General features: G+C 39.9%; 1 protein-coding gene across 1 annotated transcript; it reads right to left on the reverse strand.

Moving 5' to 3' along the window:
* Positions 1 to 843: 843 nt before the first annotated feature.
* Rap2c (RAP2C, member of RAS oncogene family) lies at positions 844 to 14,582 on the reverse strand. Its single transcript, XM_028887080.2, has 4 exons — positions 14,483 to 14,582; positions 13,573 to 14,348; positions 10,964 to 11,277; positions 844 to 3,309 (listed from the first exon to the last, which is right to left on the reverse strand). The coding sequence occupies exons 2-3, from the start codon at positions 13,843 to 13,845 to the stop codon at positions 10,999 to 11,001; spliced, it is 552 nt and encodes a 183-aa protein (XP_028742913.1). The 5' UTR covers positions 13,846 to 14,348; positions 14,483 to 14,582; the 3' UTR covers positions 844 to 3,309; positions 10,964 to 10,998.
* Between the last annotated feature and the right edge of the window lie 3,362 nt (positions 14,583 to 17,944).

Below are 17,944 nucleotides of genomic sequence, written 5' to 3' on the forward strand. Positions count from 1 at the left end.
AGGGATTCTATTCCTTTGGCCAAAGAAAGTTGGACAAACCCTGGAAGACTGGGGGGGGGGATATACCTAATACAGCAGATATGGGATGCTGGAGCCCAAAAGAAGACTGGTGATTGACAGTAATAAACAAATAATAATAAACAATAACATTTTTCTGTATGTTGTGACACAGGAATACACATCAGCTAATTCCTTCCAAATTCTCAAATGTAGTCCACATGCACCTGCACAGGCCTGTCCAATTTAAAAAGTAAGGTTAAAACACCTACACAGTTCAAGTTAAAAGCACTGGGCTCAACAGTGAATTAACCGGCAAAACCTTCAAATGGACAAGACAATGTAGCGATCCAGCTGAGTCTGCCCAGTGTGTACAAGGCCCTAGGTTCAATTCCAAGCATTGTCAAAACAAAACAAACGGCACCCCAAAAGCAAAATGCTAACTTAATGTGTTTGAATTTTCCTAATTTGATATATCAAAACTTAATTACACACATAATGTTGTCTGAAATTATTAATCTATGGATAGTTTCCAGCCAACAAATTTGTATTTGGGATACTTTCTGCATAAAGATTAAGTTATATGCATTTTTTACTTATTATTTATTATTTGAGTTATTCCAATTGATTAAGCATTATAATTTAGGACATATTTTAATATCCCCTCTATAATGTCAAAATGGCAACTAAGGAAACAAGTGAATAAATTTTTAATTTCTGTTTAAATATATACTATAATAAATATGAAATGGATAATGACTTTCTGCTAAAAAAAAATACAAGTTAGCAAATCTAGAACAAGAAACAATATACCAATAATTAAAAAATTAAAGAGACAAGCCTCAGTAATACAGATATCTATTTTATTAAAAAAGTTACAAACAGGTGGACTGCAGGGTCGTCTTACAAAATGACAAGAATGAAATCTATTGGAAAAAATTTACTTTTACAAATCTTCATAGGTAATTGTTCAATGTTTGTACTTGTTACTCGAGATTTTTACCGTTCACTGATAAAGTTACAGTACATTAGATCCATGATAATAGGTTACATGATTTTATTTCCAGAGCCCTACTGCAGTGATTTGAACAACTCCTAAACAGATGCCATAGTAAAGACAAGACATATATTGCATTTAATATTCATTTCTTATCCTAATAAGCAACATGCAATCTATTGAGGAAGCTAAAATAACTTTTGGTCCCTTTTCTTAAAATGTGCTGGAGAAACCACCTTTAAAATCACTTTTCCCCTGATTCCTGTGATCCTAAGTGAATCCAAGTGAAATCTGCTGCTGAGGTCAATGACAAAGAACACTGTGATAGATAGAGGTGACAGAAGGCAAAGGGAAGGAGGGAAGAAATACCCACAGGAAAGAACACTGTATAAAAACCAATCTGCAGAAATTGGAAGTCATCATGAATTCTTTGATTCCTTTAGAATTTCACAGAGCTAGTAATGATGAGCCACAACCACTTAAGCTCCTTTGAAATGAGCATTTGGTCTTAAAGTGCAGACTTAAATGAAGTATTCATTTCAAGCAGTTTGTAAATAAGGAACAATGTTTCGATTGCCTCTACCGTTATAATCTCACCCTCAAATCCCAGATTGAAGAACACGAGCTCACTTTGAGGGAATCTGGTCAGGAATCAAATGCAACACGATTTAAAAAAAGGAAATCAAAGCTTAATCATTTTCTACTCATTAATTAATGGCCATGCTGACCAATAAATCACATGAAATGTAGATATCACTTTATTTGAACACCACACACAATACAGATTTAAAACTGCCACACCCTTCCACGAAGCATCACTGCATATAGTAGAGCTTTGCTTGACAAAGTTACTGAGCTATTATTATAGATCAAAAGTATTGTTTTGGTTTTATTTTATTTAGAAGCATGTTCAAATGACTAAAGCTGGGCTCCTAAAATTGAGAACTTTGGTGCAGTAGGTGAGCTGCAGTTACTAACTTCTGCAAATTAAAAGCACACAAATAAAACCAAATAAAAACCCAGGAACAAAATACTGTCAAACTTACACAATTGAAAAATAATTGCTAGAAAAAGCACTGGTCATGATGTTAAAACTGTAAGTTTTTTTTCTGATTCTATACCTGCGTTACTGGTAAAATGTTCAAGTATTCAGAGAAAATGTGCTGATTAGGTAAACAACATGGAAGGCAATGGTTATTAGAAAGCACATTTGCAAAAATGAAAGGAAAAAAAAAAAAACAGCCAGAGACTTGGCGCTATTCTCCCCCCCCCGCTACACAAATTTTTGTCTCTACTACAAACAATGCTTCTTGAAAAATAACTAAAAAGCAGTTGTGATAGTGCAAGAAAACATTAACAAATATTGCTTTAAACTACGGCTTGGAAAGACAAATCTTAAGAACTAGAAAGCGTACGGGATTTTATTTGAATTCAATTTTACATGTGCAGAAGTCTAGCAGATGTCAATGACAAGCCTGACAGGCAAAGCTGAGCTATCTCTGTTTAGGTATACAATTAATTTACCATGGACACAACATCCCTTTTCAAAGGCATTACTAAGTAGGTCATAACTAAGTTTAGAACTTCATAGAAAGGAAAATGTTACTGCCGCAATTCAATGCTGTAAATGAGATTAACACATGGGAAGGCCTAATGGACTCGAATAAACTCTTCAAGTAAATGCTGTACAGTCAACTCCCAATATCACCTGTAACTTTCAGATTGTTAATTAGAAAACACGTCACAAACTGCACTTGAAGAAAAGGGAAATTCCATCCATACAGGTAAAATGTGATCTTTAGTTTCTTTTTACAACACTGCCACACGTAAACAAAGTCTCAAAGTATTAACCAACCATTTAAAGGAGAAAGATTTTACAAATAGGATGAAGCATTGGTACGAGGTAATATACAGAAGTAACCATTTGTTTAAGGCTCAATTTTTTTCTCCATTATATCTTTCTTTTAAAAGGCATTGAGTAGGTAATACTGAGTTTGAGTAATAAATACAAGTTGAGAAACTGATTAAAGAAATCAACTAACATATTAAAAATTAACCCTTTCATATTAGCCATCAACAAGAACTTAAAAAGCTATAAAAGGACGGATTGATAAAGAACAAATTTTCAATGTATGGTAAACGTGCTAAGCATTACTGTTAAGGTCCTTGGATCTTGAGGGCCAAAGACCTTATGCACTTCATTAGATGTATGGCAACATGCTGTGATAGAGACAGGTTTACCAAGGCTCAGTTCTGCAACCCAGGTTGTAAAGTTCTCCAAAGCAGCATCTGTGCAAATTTCCTCTGAGTTTTATCTGCAAGTAAGATCAAAGACATTTCATGAATACAGTAGAGTATCCAGAGCAACCCTGACAACAGATCTGTATGTATGCATGCATGCATGCATGCATGCTGACCATCACTAGTATGAGATCTTAGAGTATAATTTCACTGTGTTCTCCATCAGTTTAAGTAACGAAATAATTTTCTGCAGAGGTTCAGAAAAGTCACCAAAAAGCAGGAGTATAGTAAGGCTGAATTGGATAGAATACACCGTATCTCTGTTACTAGTTGTTATAATACCGTGACACTTCCTACTTACATGTATGAGGTATTAAAAACATTTGTGATGATCAAAACGATCTTACAATACAGAAGATGTGGCAAAGGATGCTCTGCTTTGGACTCAATCTGTTCCTACTGTAACTGGAAACGGTGACAGACTTCAATGCTCAGTATGAGTTACTTTGTTAGTAGACTACTTTTTCCAAAGTTTGGTTTTGTGGGAATTCAGTATGATTCAAACCTGGGGTGACATGCAGCAGGTCACATGCCCTACTTTGATCTGTTCTTTTTATGGACCACCTCCCATTCACAAGAACTCCTCTAATAGAGACTCCTCAGTTTCTATCCTTATAGCTGACAGATTTCTGCCTTCCATTTAATACTGGGGGAGGAAAAAAAATCTATCATTCAGACAAGCATTATGTCTTTCAGCTGTGCTGAGTCACCAACTGGCTTCTAGAGGAACGAAATTGTGTCTGTTGTTTAATGCAGAAGATAAAAAAAAATGTTATCATAACAGCCAAAACCAAAAGAAAAGCAACCATGAAAGAGTGCCAAGTGAAGTCGATGATCGTAAGATCTCCACGGGCTCTAGCAATGTCTATAAGCACATAATTTTAAACTCACTTGACAGCTACACTTCTATTAGTGTTCAAAGAGCCTGAGAGAATGTGTTCTCATTAGCTGTATCATAAACATGATTACTCTGAAAGAATTTCCCACTCATCATTATTGAAATTCTGCCACCTAAACATATTAGGAAAATCTTCCTCTTTAGAAACGATCATAAAAACTTTGTCTACTTAAAAGTCAGGCTTAAACGTGGAGAGCTAAGTATTAGATTAGAACATGGATTAAGTGTGAGAAAGTCCAGTTTCCGCATCATTAAAATAGTGAGAAACATCTTTCCCTCACAGAATTGCTATCTCTATCATATAAGGCAGTGTGTGAAAGCACTCCATAAAATGAGTATATAACATCAGGAATTGCTCTCATTTCCCAACCATGCTATTGATTTTTAAACCACGAGGATCAGATCATCAATTCTTTAAAATCTAAACTAAAGACATTCATTCTTTTCAAGTTTAGTTAGAATTTATATATCTTTTAAACTAAAAAGTATTTGATTATTTATATATAATATTAGACTTTTCACTAATTCATATTAGACTTCCCCCAATTAATTCAAATCAGTGTACTATAAATTCTAATTTGAGATTTTCAAAATAAATATACAAGAGCTTGAATTTTTCAGATATAACATCATATTTAAGATATAAAATGTGACAGTTTAATACTCTAACATCAAAGTGACAAAATACTTACATACCACAAACCAGCTTACTAATCACGTTCTATATGAAATAAAAACTATATATCCATCATTTTTCACCCAAAAAAACCTGAGTAACATTTGGTCTATCTACTGGCCTCCAGTGAAATCAAGCCATACAGATAAATTCTGAATAACACTCAACAATATTAACATTGAGCATACCTTTAAACAAAGTAATAAGGGTCACTTTTCAAGAGAGCAATAAATTATAATCCTCTGCAGCAATAAATCCTGAAGCAACTTCTTTCATTAAACCAAAGGACAGTGTCTCTCATATTAGGAATGTTCAAGATGGAAAATGTAAATGTGCCTGCTCTACAGTGACAGCAAAATGTTCAGTTTTATTAACACTCTCATTACTTAAAAGAAAACTACTCCAGAATCTTTGAAGGCAGCCAGTCAGATGAGTACATTTTCACTCTCAGGCTGTCATACTGAGACACACTTGCTGCAAAGCCTTAACTTGCTGCCATAAGATAATACTTAAGCTACCTGCCAGCAAACAAACCTTTATTCTGGCAGCTTCTACTCAAACTCTCACTAAAGTGTTTGGTTTTATTTAATATGTTTGTCTAATAAAATTATCAGAGTAAAAAAATAGAAGCAAACAATCGTTCAAACACTATCTCAATAAATGAAAAAGGATCTCCCAAGTAGAGTAAACTGGTACATAAATGTACCAAACACAGACCTGAAAGAACAAAGATCATTGTTTATGCAGCCTGAAGAAAGAGGGAGATTCTTAATTCAGGACAAAACACATCATTTCACGAAGCAGCAGCAGGCCTGGGATGGTGACAAAGGATCATCAGGGGCTAGCAGTTTGTGAATGTCTTTTTTAGCTTAAATAGACTTGCCATTTACTACCATAATTTTTATCATTTTAGCAAATATAGGTATGCAACCACAGTTACTTTTTTCTTTCTTTTTATTTTTTTCTAGTTTCAGACATTTGAAATTCTGGAGATTTAAGCAAGGAACAATCCTAAAGGATAAAATTCTCTTTACACTTTTACTTGATGTTTTCATATTTGAGCTAAATATTAGTTGTATTGATGGGATTATTGTGATAGAGGCAGGTTTTCTATTGTTGTTGTTTACCTATCTTGTTTCATTTTTTACCCTAATTTGCATGAAGCTTATTGGCACTGGAATAGAAGGCCAAATCATTAAAAGTACTCATTGTCTCCCATTAAACAAACAGCAAAAGATGAATCCATGTCATAGATGCCTTGAAGGGAGGTGGAACCAGGTTGGAAGAGAAGCACACGTGCTGAGTGTATATGATGAACCCAGAATCAAAGGGAAGGAAGGGATTAGATAGTGTTCATATTACCTAGACCTATGACTGTCAAATGTTTTAACATGATGAATTCAATTTTAACATCTCAAATACTGTCACCATGTGAGACCAACGATGTGATTCCAATTGCTAACTTTGAATCAGACCAAGTAACGTAGTGTTTCCCACAACTGTAAATAGTATGAAAGCAATATTTCCAATACTGTGGCTAATCCAAGGAATTTGTGCATATGGTTTTGATTGGATACGTTTTTCCAACAAGTGACAAGACTTCAATTTTTCTTAGTTACATATCTTCTGATTTGTACAACTCCACTGAGAAGTAATCCCATGAGGAGAATTGTTCCAGTAGTAAGGCTAGAACGCTTCCTCAGTGGCAATTCTCCAACTCCATGATGCATTTTTTGTTAATTCTACTGATGGTTCATTCTAAGCCAAAGAGGTAATGGAGTAAAACTTAGTGGCTCACAAACACTTCATTCTACAATAAAAGCCTAATCTTGAGGTGAGAGGGAACAATTAATGAGGGAACAGATACATAGTCTCTTTCTAATCAGACACCCTCACACCCAGGGCAGGTCTAATTAGGCACCCATCTCTTTTGAAGTGTCAACCTGAGAACCTTGTGGGGGGGTCAGAGGGCTGGGGAAAATCAAGGGAGCGGGGTAGGGAAGGCAAACAGTTTTGTTCATCCCTAGCACCCCAGGTCAGCTGTAGGTACTCATGGTACTCTGTCCCTAAGCATGCTTTTCCCCAATCCAAATCCTCCTCTCCTCTCGGGCTCCTCACATGGAGAGGGGGCTGTGTGTCCCCACTGCAAGTGGCATGCTCAACAGGGTGGGGAGAAAAAATGCACCTGACTTTCTGCTCTGCACTTTCTGCAACAGCTAGCCACCTTAGGCTTCTCCTCACACGAGCACTATTGCACTGGGATAGGAAAATGCCAGCATTGTAAGCACATAATGTGATTAATCTTGAGGAGTTTCCTTTCACATTTGCTGAACTATCATATTTAGTGAAAAAAAAAGGGAAAAAGGATTAATAAACTGTTCTCAGTCTACATTTATATTAAAAACCTTGAAAATTTGAATCCCTCCTACTCTATTAAGAACTAATAAGCCCAGCTGGAATAAAATCCCATTCATAGATTGTTTAGCCTTCCAGGAGCCTTTGTTAACATCCCGGGCATTCTGCTGACACGTGAAATGATGTGCTAGTCTTGAATCAAGAATCTCCCTTTTTCTTCAGGCTGACATATATAATGAACTGGGCTGACATAAATAATGATCTTTGTTCTTTCCTTTTACTTCCTGGTGTTTGGTACTCTGGTGCACCATTTACTGTACTTGGGAGAACCTGTTCCATAGCATGCTGAGGAAAACTGTAGAAAAATTTTCAGACCTTCAGACCACAGTAAAGGGAACATTTCCCTCTTTTAAAAAAATTTTTCCTTTGTAACATTCATCACTACTGGACTGACACGTAAGACTGCTTCAAGCATCATTTGTAAAAGCTCTATTTCCCAAAAGATTAGACCAAATTATCACATAGGGGATAGCTTTAATGCACATCTCCCTTCTTTTTGGGAAATGGATAGACTATTTAAGGGTATTATTAAGCCTTTTCTTCAGATTCCTTGTGTTTAGAAAAAAATTCTACCTTCCATTCCCTGCACAATATCCATTTTTCAAGGCCCGACTCAAATGCTACTGTTCACAAGCTACTTAAGCTCACTGGTTCTTAACCAGTGGTCGCTCTACCCCCACATCCACAGGGATATTCTGCAATTTCTGAAGATAATACGTTTTGTCAAAAGTGGAGGGTTGGAGCATAGTATCAAACCTACTGGGTAGCTGCCAGGGATGTTGCTCAACATTTGATGGCCCGAAACACAGGACAGCACTCAAAAACCAAAGCCCAGAGTACTGAGAATTTCTGCTTTCTCCTTCCTCTCAATCCCCAGGCTGCTCTGATTTTCTTCTTTTACAGTGTGTTCTTAACAGAACAGCCATCCTTCTCAACACCATTATACGCAAACAGCACACTGTCGATTGAAATACTATCCACCAGATGAAGGAGCTACCGTCTTACCGTCTTAGGGACTAAAACAAGGGCTCCAACACTGACCTAGGCTTTTCTGAAACTGCAGCTGCCCAGTGAAAACAGTTCTACAAAGTGCTTGCTAGAAGCCCCTGCGGGTCAGTAAGGAAATCAGGATGGTGGCTGGGTCTAAAGAATCTGCCACACTTCCTAATTTACAATAAAATGACTGCCAGTGGGAGGGTAAAAGGGGAAGAAACAATTATGGGAGCCCGGCCCTGAAGCAGGTGTTGGGCAACAGATTGGTGACCCAAATGAAAGGGTGTTAGGAAATAAATGTGAGGAATTATCAGGAGCCATTCTTAGAGCACTAATAAATGCCCCCTCCTCATGAAACACCGCCAGCGATCAGCAGCAGCCTGCTCTTTCTGTCTTAAGTACTGTTCCTTCTAGCTTCAAAGTCCTCTTCTAAGATGAAGGACAAACCCTTTTCAAGTCACCTTTACTCGCCAAGGTTTGATCGTCACTCTAGATCTGGAACTGACAGCCTTCAGGGCTCCATGACTCACACGGACTCACAATCCATCACATACTTGTTCAGGTAACAACGTGGAGGACGACCACAAACTCCATTCCCCTCAGGTTACAGACCTGCATACCTATCAGTCCTATCTGATTTGGTGTCAGAGAAAAATCCTGCACATAGTACACAGTTCTAAAAGATCCTTCAGAAATCCAGCTGATTAAGTGTTTCATTTCAGGGGCCACACCTTCAGCCATGTGCTCTGCTTACAAAAACAAAAAACCAAGCAGAAAGCTACACACTATTAAAAAGTCACTTAATAAAAACATGCAATTACTGGTATTAATGACAGCTGAGTTTAGTTTGTTAATCGACAAGAAACATGAACATAGTAGGTTTGGTATATTTAATCCCTCCTATGTACACATCCCTATAAGTAATGGGAAAACTGAGGTCATGAGAGCATATAAAGTGAAACAAACTCACATATAATTTATAATAAAAAATTTAATGATATCTGTAGAAATTATCCAATCCCCAACAGGGGTAACAATCGACCCTCTATGTATATGAGACTAATTTTGCTTTTACTCCCCTTTCCTACATTAATAACACAAAGAAGCATTTTATGGGATTTGGTTAGTTTTGTATAAGGATGATAAAACTCAAACAAAGTACATATATTTATGTCTTCTGTTCAAAAGTGTGAGAGAAGTAGAATTGAATGGTAAAGATGCTATCAGCATACAGAACTTGTTCAAACCTGAAGTTGGTTTACAATTTAAAAGACAGATTATAGAATCAAGAACGTGGGACTCAATCACTTACACATCTACATAAGCCGGTTCCCACCTAAAAAGCTAGCTGCACTGGATGCATGACACTATCAGCATACATAAGCTAGACTACAGTCCCAACACTGAGTATATAAAATAACAGATGTAGCTAGACATAATAGAGTTTCCATCAAGGCTTTGGATGGTAAAGGCTGATGAGTGAAAGCATTTTGAATAAAGCACTGTTGTCATCCTTCATTTTCAAAGATGACACCGCCTGACAAGAGTCCTTGTCTAAAGAGAGAGATTAGGGCCTAGGAGTCCTTTCTCTAGGAAGCACAAATAAAGGCAGACTTTGGTTAGGAATCATGTCTGTGATCTGACATGCCTGTTGCCATTTGCAAAGCTGCTTCCGAGACTGGAGGTCAGTCCTGGCTCAGAAGGGTCAGCTGCATTCCTGATACTGTCTTGCTAGTCTGGCATTTACTGGGGTTTTCTTAGTCTTGCACAGTATTGATGCTTTACATGACTATTTAAGTGCTACTCTCAGTGAGACTATTTGCCCGATTACGATCCAGCTGAAAAATCAAGATATGTACACAACCATCTCATCTTAAATGCACAATAAAGTTTTACATAACCGTATTTTCTCAAAAGCTCTTAAAAACCATACTATCATTTAACATAATAAGGTGTGAAAGAAGGCTTCTTATTGTTCTTAGTTGTATTATTCATTAGGCTGAGTAGAAGTGACCCCTTTGCTCAGGATGGGTCCTTCTGATATATCACAGATGATTCAAGCAGATTTTCATTTCATCAGGTAGTCAGCATGAAGTGAAGGTACTTTGTGGCAGTGTAATTTGTTATTACCAGAGGTCACTTAAGTTGCACGAGTGCAAGGTACAGATGAACTTGATTAAATAATCATTCTGTTAAATCAAGTACTTGGGTGATTAGAAAATTGGTGGTTTCAATTATAGAGGCTCTCTTGCCCAGAATATAAAAATATTAAAAACATCAGAACATTACTCATCATCTTGTGATATTATTTTTGAATGTTCTGCTGTGCATCTTGGACACTAAGACTGCAGAACAGGGGAAAGATGTACTATGGGATGAATCATCCCCCCCAAATGGTATCGAGTAAGGCTGAGAAGGAAAACTAGGAAGCCACTCCTTAAAAACTAAGTCTCATCAATGGCAACACACACAATGTCTTACCTTTGTTCTACTTATCTGCAGTTTAAAAAGGTTTTCTGCTTTGAATGATGATGGGTTTATGCTGAGGAAAAAATGTTATTTTAAAAATACAGAAATTTAAGGTGGTATCAAATGCATGGATGTATTACTATTAATCAGTTGTTTATTTCACACCTGATCAAGACCCAAAGGCCACCTGGCCCATACAATTCCACCAACAACTAACCTGCTCGGTATGGCCATGATTGAGGTTTTCTTTTTTTACTGGACAACACAAGTTGTACAACACTGATCTTGCTTCTCGGGCAGGGATGAATAGTTCATTTGCCTGACGATCTCAGCAAAAAGTTCATCCACCATCGATTTACTTTTTGCTGATGTTTCCATGAAAGGGCAGCCCCATTCTTGAGCCAGAGCTCTGCCTTCCGAAGACATAACCTCTCTTTCTGGTTCCAGATCCACTTTGTTTCCTACTAGGATTAGTGGAACTTTTTCATATCTCTTCACTCTCACAATCTGATCTCTCATTGGCTTGATATCCTATTCAAGCAATCACAAAGGAAAAGAACAAAATTATATGTTTGCATTCCACAGCAGCCATGTTACAATATCAAAAAAAAATCAGTCTTTGGTGATTATATAAAGCTAAAAGCATGTACCGAAATAAAGACAACAATGTCATTTTTCCCCATAGAAATGAGAACTAGATAATCTCCACAGGTACTAGCTGTATACAAATAGCCTTTGTATCAGGAATATAAAATGTAAGTGGCACACTAACCTTAAAATTCACCTAACCACTGCCCCCACCCTCTATTTCAATTCAAGAATCAAGTCCCAAATATGATTAATCCATTTGTGCATACAGATGTTTGGGAGCTCCCTAAACCTGCCTGCTTGTCATCGTTCCTTGTAACACCTGTTATCCCAGCACAAGATTGCAGCAGCTCTGTAACTCCGAGCCATTTAGCAAGAGGGCTGAAGAGAAAGTGTTTAAAGAGGGAACAGCAACAAAAAACCCTCCCCCAAATCAACAACCCCTCAGAAAACTAATGCCTAGAAATCCAGTTGTAAAAACAGATTCAGACCCATAAAGATTTGGTTTTAAATTGGTTACTATGTGTTTAGCCTTGTAATACCAAACAACTGTGTTAACAGTGAACATGTCCCAAGAAGGACAATGCATCTGGAATGTGGGTAAGAAGGCATACATTTCTTCTCCCATGTGTACTTCCCTAACTGATTTTTCACACAGAGATCAGAGCCTTAGCTATGTTTCAGTAATATCAAATTTGGAGAGAACTGTACTGATATAAGACAATATTACAGGTTTAGGCCCAGCATTGCATATTCTTTTTGAGTTTGGTAACTTAAAAGAGTTAACAAATATAAAATATGTATTTGAGTAATTACGGTAAACAGAACACTCACACACATGTCAAATCTACCAATTCAGTCTTCTCTGAATTGGTAAGCTGATTTTCTGGATTTCCTTATGGAACAAGTTTAGCTAAGAATACCAACTTTTGCCTCAAAAGACTCTTGAGTCTCTACTGAAATAATGCCACAGTTCCATATTCCATACTTATGTCTATAACAGAAGTGGATAAAGTGGAAATCTTAGGAAACACCCTTGAAAAGACTCCGAGCCTCAGGAGAGTCTGCTGATAACAAGCCAATCTCCTGAGGATCCCTTAGCTAGAAAATACCCTGAGTACTTTCTGAGGGAAATGCTTTTATGGTGCTTTCGTTTGGAATTTGAATCTACCTGAAATGTACTTTAGATTAATTTACACAGACCTTCCTATCTTCACAAAGAAGTTCCTGAAGTTGTTAGATGAGGTTATCGGGAAAATTCCTCTATAGCACTTTAACTCCAACTCCTAAAGAATGTGAAACTAGCACACTACACTGGCTAAGGCACTTCAGATTTCTTAAGTAAGCAACATTAAGTGCGTACCTTAAATGCATAAAAAAAATATCCGTTTCCTAAATCAATGGAGGTCAATATAACGGGTCAATGTAAGGTCATTTATTTTCAAAGAATAAATAGTACAATCATTGCATCTCTTAAAATAACGTTAACTTCAGTGAAAGACAGGACAGATTTTCTGAAGCAACTGGACCAGATCCAGATTGGCTACCCTACTGGGATAAGAAATCTGCTGGCGCTCAGCCTTCCCAGTTCCACATATTTTCTGTAAGTATAGGCTACGACGGCAGAAACGATTAGGATCAACGAGAGAAAAGGAGTCATTCTAACTTTCTGTTGGTTATGAATCCCAGGTACTAGTCTTTTAGACTAGTAACTTCCTTTTTGGCTGCATTCCCCCAAGTAAAATACCACGAAAACAGGACTTATACTCATTTTGCAGCACTGAGATTTAGGATTCCAGTTGAGGAACTTAGACGCAAACAGAGAAGTGGAGGAAGGAAAAGCAGGCGCACAGGTTTTGATCTATGTGTAAGAGATAATGGACTTAACAATTTCTTTCTTCGTGCTCCATTTACTTGAGATTATCTATGAAATGTTTTGTTGAGCACATTAATCGATACTTGTTGAATTGAATAAGCAACTTCAGGTTATAGCGAGGGCTAAATATACTCAGGCTGACCTATTTCGTTTTCACTTTTCTTTTCCTTAAAAATAACTTTAAAATATTGGTCGATGCCTGTTACTTTAGCACTCTCAACAGAAACAATCCAGTGCCTTTCCATGCCATGCCAAACTTTCAAAAGCCAAACACACTCATTAACGCACAGCCCAAGCAAATCAGAAGTCCATGTAGGATTACCACACCCCCTTCGAAGAAATTACAAGACTCGTTTGATTACCTGAAAAGACTGTTGATTAACCAAACTATACACCAGGATGAAACCTTGGCCGTTTTTGATGTACAGATCTCTCATGGAGGCAAACTGCTCGGTTCCTGCGGTGTCCAGAATTTCCAGGACTGAGGGGGAAGAGTCCACTTCGATCTCTTTGCGGTAGAAATCTTCAATGGTGGGGTCATATTTCTCAATGAAAGTCCCAGTGACAAACTGCACAGTGAGGGCAGATTTGCCAACCCCTCCGCTCCCTAACACCACTACCTTGTATTCCCTCATGAGTCTCACCTTCACCAACTCCTACCCAAGGGGGGGAAAAAATAACACCCCGCTAGCTGCGCTGCGGCAAGGCGAGGCGGAAGGTGGGCGGAAATGTGCGAGCTGGGGAGGAGAGTGCAGAGAAGCAGAGGGCCCAACCGGGGACGAGGAGGAAGTTACAGGAGGGGGAGGGGAAAAAGCCAAGTGTCGGGTGGGTGGGGATGGGATGGTAATGCCCTTCCTATAGGAACCCAAGGCCGGCCCGGGGGGCGTGGGGAGGAGGGAGCGCCCGCCAGCGGCCGAGCAAGGGTGGGGAGCCGCCGCGCACCCCCACGCGAGAAGGGGCGGGGGCCTCGCGGCCGGGGGCTGCCCGCCACCCCTCCCCCGCCCTGCACACAAAGGGGCCCGGGGACCCCGCTTCCTGCAGGCGCCGCTGCCGAGCCGGCCCAGGCCTCGGGGCCCCGCCGCGCTCACTGCCGCCGGGGCGGGGTCTCGGCCCCCGGTTCCCGCGGGGGTCGTCCGGCCTGTAATGGGGGGCGGGGGAGGGGGGAGAGGGGCACGTTAGGAGTCGCCTGTCCTCCACGTTGGCCTCCCCCCTCCAAAAGCCGCCGCCTCTGCTGCCTCCTTCCCGGGAGCCGCCGCCGCCGCCGTCGCTTACCCTGCCGTCCGCCCTCCCCCAGCCGCCCGGGAGGCTCTGTCAAGCCAAGGCCATGGCCACCCGGCCGCCCCGGCGCAGCTGCTAGCGGACGGGAAAGGGGCGGGGGCCGTCCGGCGGCGGCGGCGGCGGCGGCGGCCGCGGGGACTCCAGTCGAACCCACCTCTTTTTTTTTTCCTCACCCACCCCCCACCCCCACCCCCCCAGCATAAACCCGGAAGGGTTTCCCTGACACACTGGCTGAGGTGCCCCAATTCCCCGAGACTGGACGCGTTCACTTCCGGTGGGGAAAGTCCCACCTCTTCTTCTTCGGGGCGAGCCGGGTGGCGCTAGGGCCGCGCCCTGCTGAGCGAGCCAGGCAGGCAGCCCAGCAGGGTTACAGGTCGGGGCAATGGCCTTGGGAAAGGGCGCTTCGGTGAAACCTATGGCTCCCCTACTTTCATGCTAGGCGCGATTGGCCGATTTTCTCGACCCCTGGACCGCCAGAGTCCCCTAGGCTCCTAGGCGTCCACCGGCTGTTTCTGAGGACCAGATTCCCTCCTTGGCCCTGGCAAGACCGCCAGCCAATAATCTAATAACCTAGAGAACACCGAACGTCCCAAGGCTGGAAGTTGTTAGGAAAATAAAACAGTTTAGGAAGTTGGTTCTCTTTTCTGGTATTTCTTCAACTTGATTTTTTTTCCTGAGCAATATATGCCAACGACCCTCAGAGTTGGTTTGGGCTCTGATATTTTAGGTGACATTTTAGTCGTATATGCCACTTCGTACTTTATCAATTGGCATAGCTAACTCACCTTCCTCAGCAAATTCAAAACTCTTTTTTAAAAAAAAATCACAAGGATAAAAAAGATCAGCATTACAAGTAGACTTTTCTGGTGGGCTGTTCAGTTTTAATACAGCAGAAATGGTAACCAATATTCAAGAGAGTTGATTGCAAATGTTTGGGCCTGTGGAATAATTTTATTTAACCTTTTATCATGTGCATATCTAATAAATTGCCCGGCTGGCTGTTCCACAGTGAAACTTTGTTTTAAAAGTCATCATTCATACTCTTGAAATTCAAAAGCAAATAATAACTCCAGTGTTAAACTGAGTTCTATTTTTAGAGAAAATTGTTGCTGCTAACTTTCTATTTGTAAACTTCATGTCAGATCCACATGGCCACAAGGCTGGGCAGTATTTTGGGCTTTTCACTCCCTTCTTTATTCAGAAACCTAAGAGAGTCATGGCCAGCCTAGTTAAAGTGACTCCACATTTCCTTATTTGCAAGCCCTAATGACCAAGCTGGATAAAGAGATGTATTATTCAATCTAAAGTGTTAGGCATTAGAAAACAGGCGAATCACAGAAGTATGAAGTCCCATTGTCCCTGGTCAGTATTCCCCAATGTCACTTACAGTAGTCAAAGGACAGTTTAGTTCAATTTCTCCTCGGTCTCAAGCTGGTGCAATCTCTCCAGGGGAGTCTCCAGCTCTGCCTCCAGCTAGCCTGGGTCCTGTCTGACATTCAAGGCACTGCCCTCTGCTGGAAGAGCTTTGGCCTGTGATGTTGGAGTCTCCCCATAGGTCACTGGTTAGTTCCACACGTGCTGTTGCCAGATTTGGAGTCCTGCTGCTCCTCTCCCAGTCTGGCTGTCTCCAGACTGTCTGGTGGAATCCACAGCCCTCCACCTCATGCTTAGAACTGAGTGTGGAAATTCCTCTTCTGATCCAGCCAGCAGCAAGCAATCAAAGCAAGGCTGTGCTCTTTCCCTAAACTGTCAAAACAGTTCTTTTTGAGGCCATCCCACCTGTTGGCAACTTTACTATCTCTGTTTTGGCCCTTGTTGATGAGAATGCTCTTTGATTTCGCATAGATCGAAACACACCCCTTCATGCAATAGAGTCCAACTGAATCACTGTCGGCTCTCATCACTACAGGATGGACAAATGTTACACCCAGTCTGAAGAGACTCAAATCTTGTCAGGAAGGACGTTTGTCATTAGCTACACTACTCATTAGGAAATTAGACTCGGAAGTAACTTCAATTCCAATTTATTTCAGGTAATTTGTCAGAATTGTGTATGTTTAAAAATGGAATACTATGCAATTTATAGGCACAGAAGTACATTTTTATATGTTGGTATGAAAAGATGGCCTGTGGAGGACTAAAAGAGAACATCTTGCTCTCTCTTTGTAAAATATGAGTGTGATACAGCCTTTGATTTGGAAACAAAGCCATTAATTATGGGTTAAGAGTACTTTGAGTGGACTTTCATTCTCCAAATAATATTATTTTTTAAAACAACAATCTGAAGTTACTTAGAAAGGAAGGAATTAGAATCTTTTAATTTTCGTATTTTATTTATTGTTATTATTATTGTGTGTGTATGCATGTATGATGTGTGTGAGTGGAGGTTAGAGGACAACTCTTAGGAACATCAGTTCTCTTCTTCCATCTTGGATTCCTGAGATCAAACTCAGGTTGCCAAGATTATCAGCAAATGCCCTTACCCACTGAGCCATCTTGCTGGCCCTAAGGATTGTAATGTTTTGAAAGGAGGAACTAAATAAGATTGTTAATAGCCACTACATCAAAAAAAAAAAATCTCCCAACCATTTAGGGACTGGTCTGTCCAATTTAAACAAGCTCCAACCTCTGCCTGCCTCCCTAGCTGGCTCCATACTTAGAAAAGAATTTCTCATGAATTATCTGATAAGGTCCCAGTTGTTCACCAACATACTCTTTGTAGGCAGTGAGGGTATAAAGACAATTTAAAAGGGTTTGGCCTGGCAGTTGAGAATGAGTGCGGTAACCGGTACATTTAAATTGTGGCTCTGCAGCCAACTAACTGTACGACCTTAAGAGATTTTTCAGCTCTGAGCCTGGAGCTCCTCACCTGTAAAAGGGAGATAAGAGTTTGACATGGGAATGAAGTGAAGTATTAGAAGTAATGAACAGTGCACAGTCCCCCTTTAACATTATGGAGCTTCAACACATACATTTGATGTTTGTATAAAAATTTAGACCTTGATCTGGAGGAGGTGGGAATTGGGGGTTGGGCTGGGGGGAGAGGGAGGGGGGGAGAGCATGGGAATCTGTGGCTATTATGCGGAACTGAATGGTGTTGTAAAATAAAAAATAAAAAATAAAAAAATAAATAAATAAATAAGAAAAAAAATTTAATGGTGTTGTGGATGTGGCTCAGGTGGTAGAGAGATTGCTGAGCATGCATAAAGCTCTGATTTGAATCACCAGCACCTCATACAACCAGGCATAGTGTCGCATGCCTGTAAAACCAGCCCTTGGAAAGTGGAAGCTGGGGGGTCAGAAGTTCCAGGTCATCTTGAGTTACATAGTTGATTTTAAGCCAGCTTCAAACACACAAGATCCTGTCTCAAAAAAAGGCCAATAAAATAAAAAGTGAAAAAAAATGAAATGTTAGGGAAGAAAAAATTTTAAAAGGCCTAATGTGTCCAAATGGCA

The sequence above is a fragment of the Peromyscus leucopus genome, chromosome X (assembly GCF_004664715.2).
Source record: "Peromyscus leucopus breed LL Stock chromosome X, UCI_PerLeu_2.1, whole genome shotgun sequence".
Classification (NCBI taxonomy): domain Eukaryota; kingdom Metazoa; phylum Chordata; class Mammalia; order Rodentia; family Cricetidae; genus Peromyscus; species Peromyscus leucopus.

Bases quoted from the DNA above. Each gene is read 5' to 3' on its own strand.
- Rap2c (XM_028887080.2), bottom strand. From the start codon at position 13,845: ATGAGGGAATACAAGGTAGTGGTGTTAGGGAGCGGAGGGGTTGGCAAA. The intron at 11,278-13,572 runs GTAATCAAACGA...TTGCTTGAATAG, and splicing joins TTAATCAACAGTCTTTTCAG to GATATCAAGCCAATGAGAGA.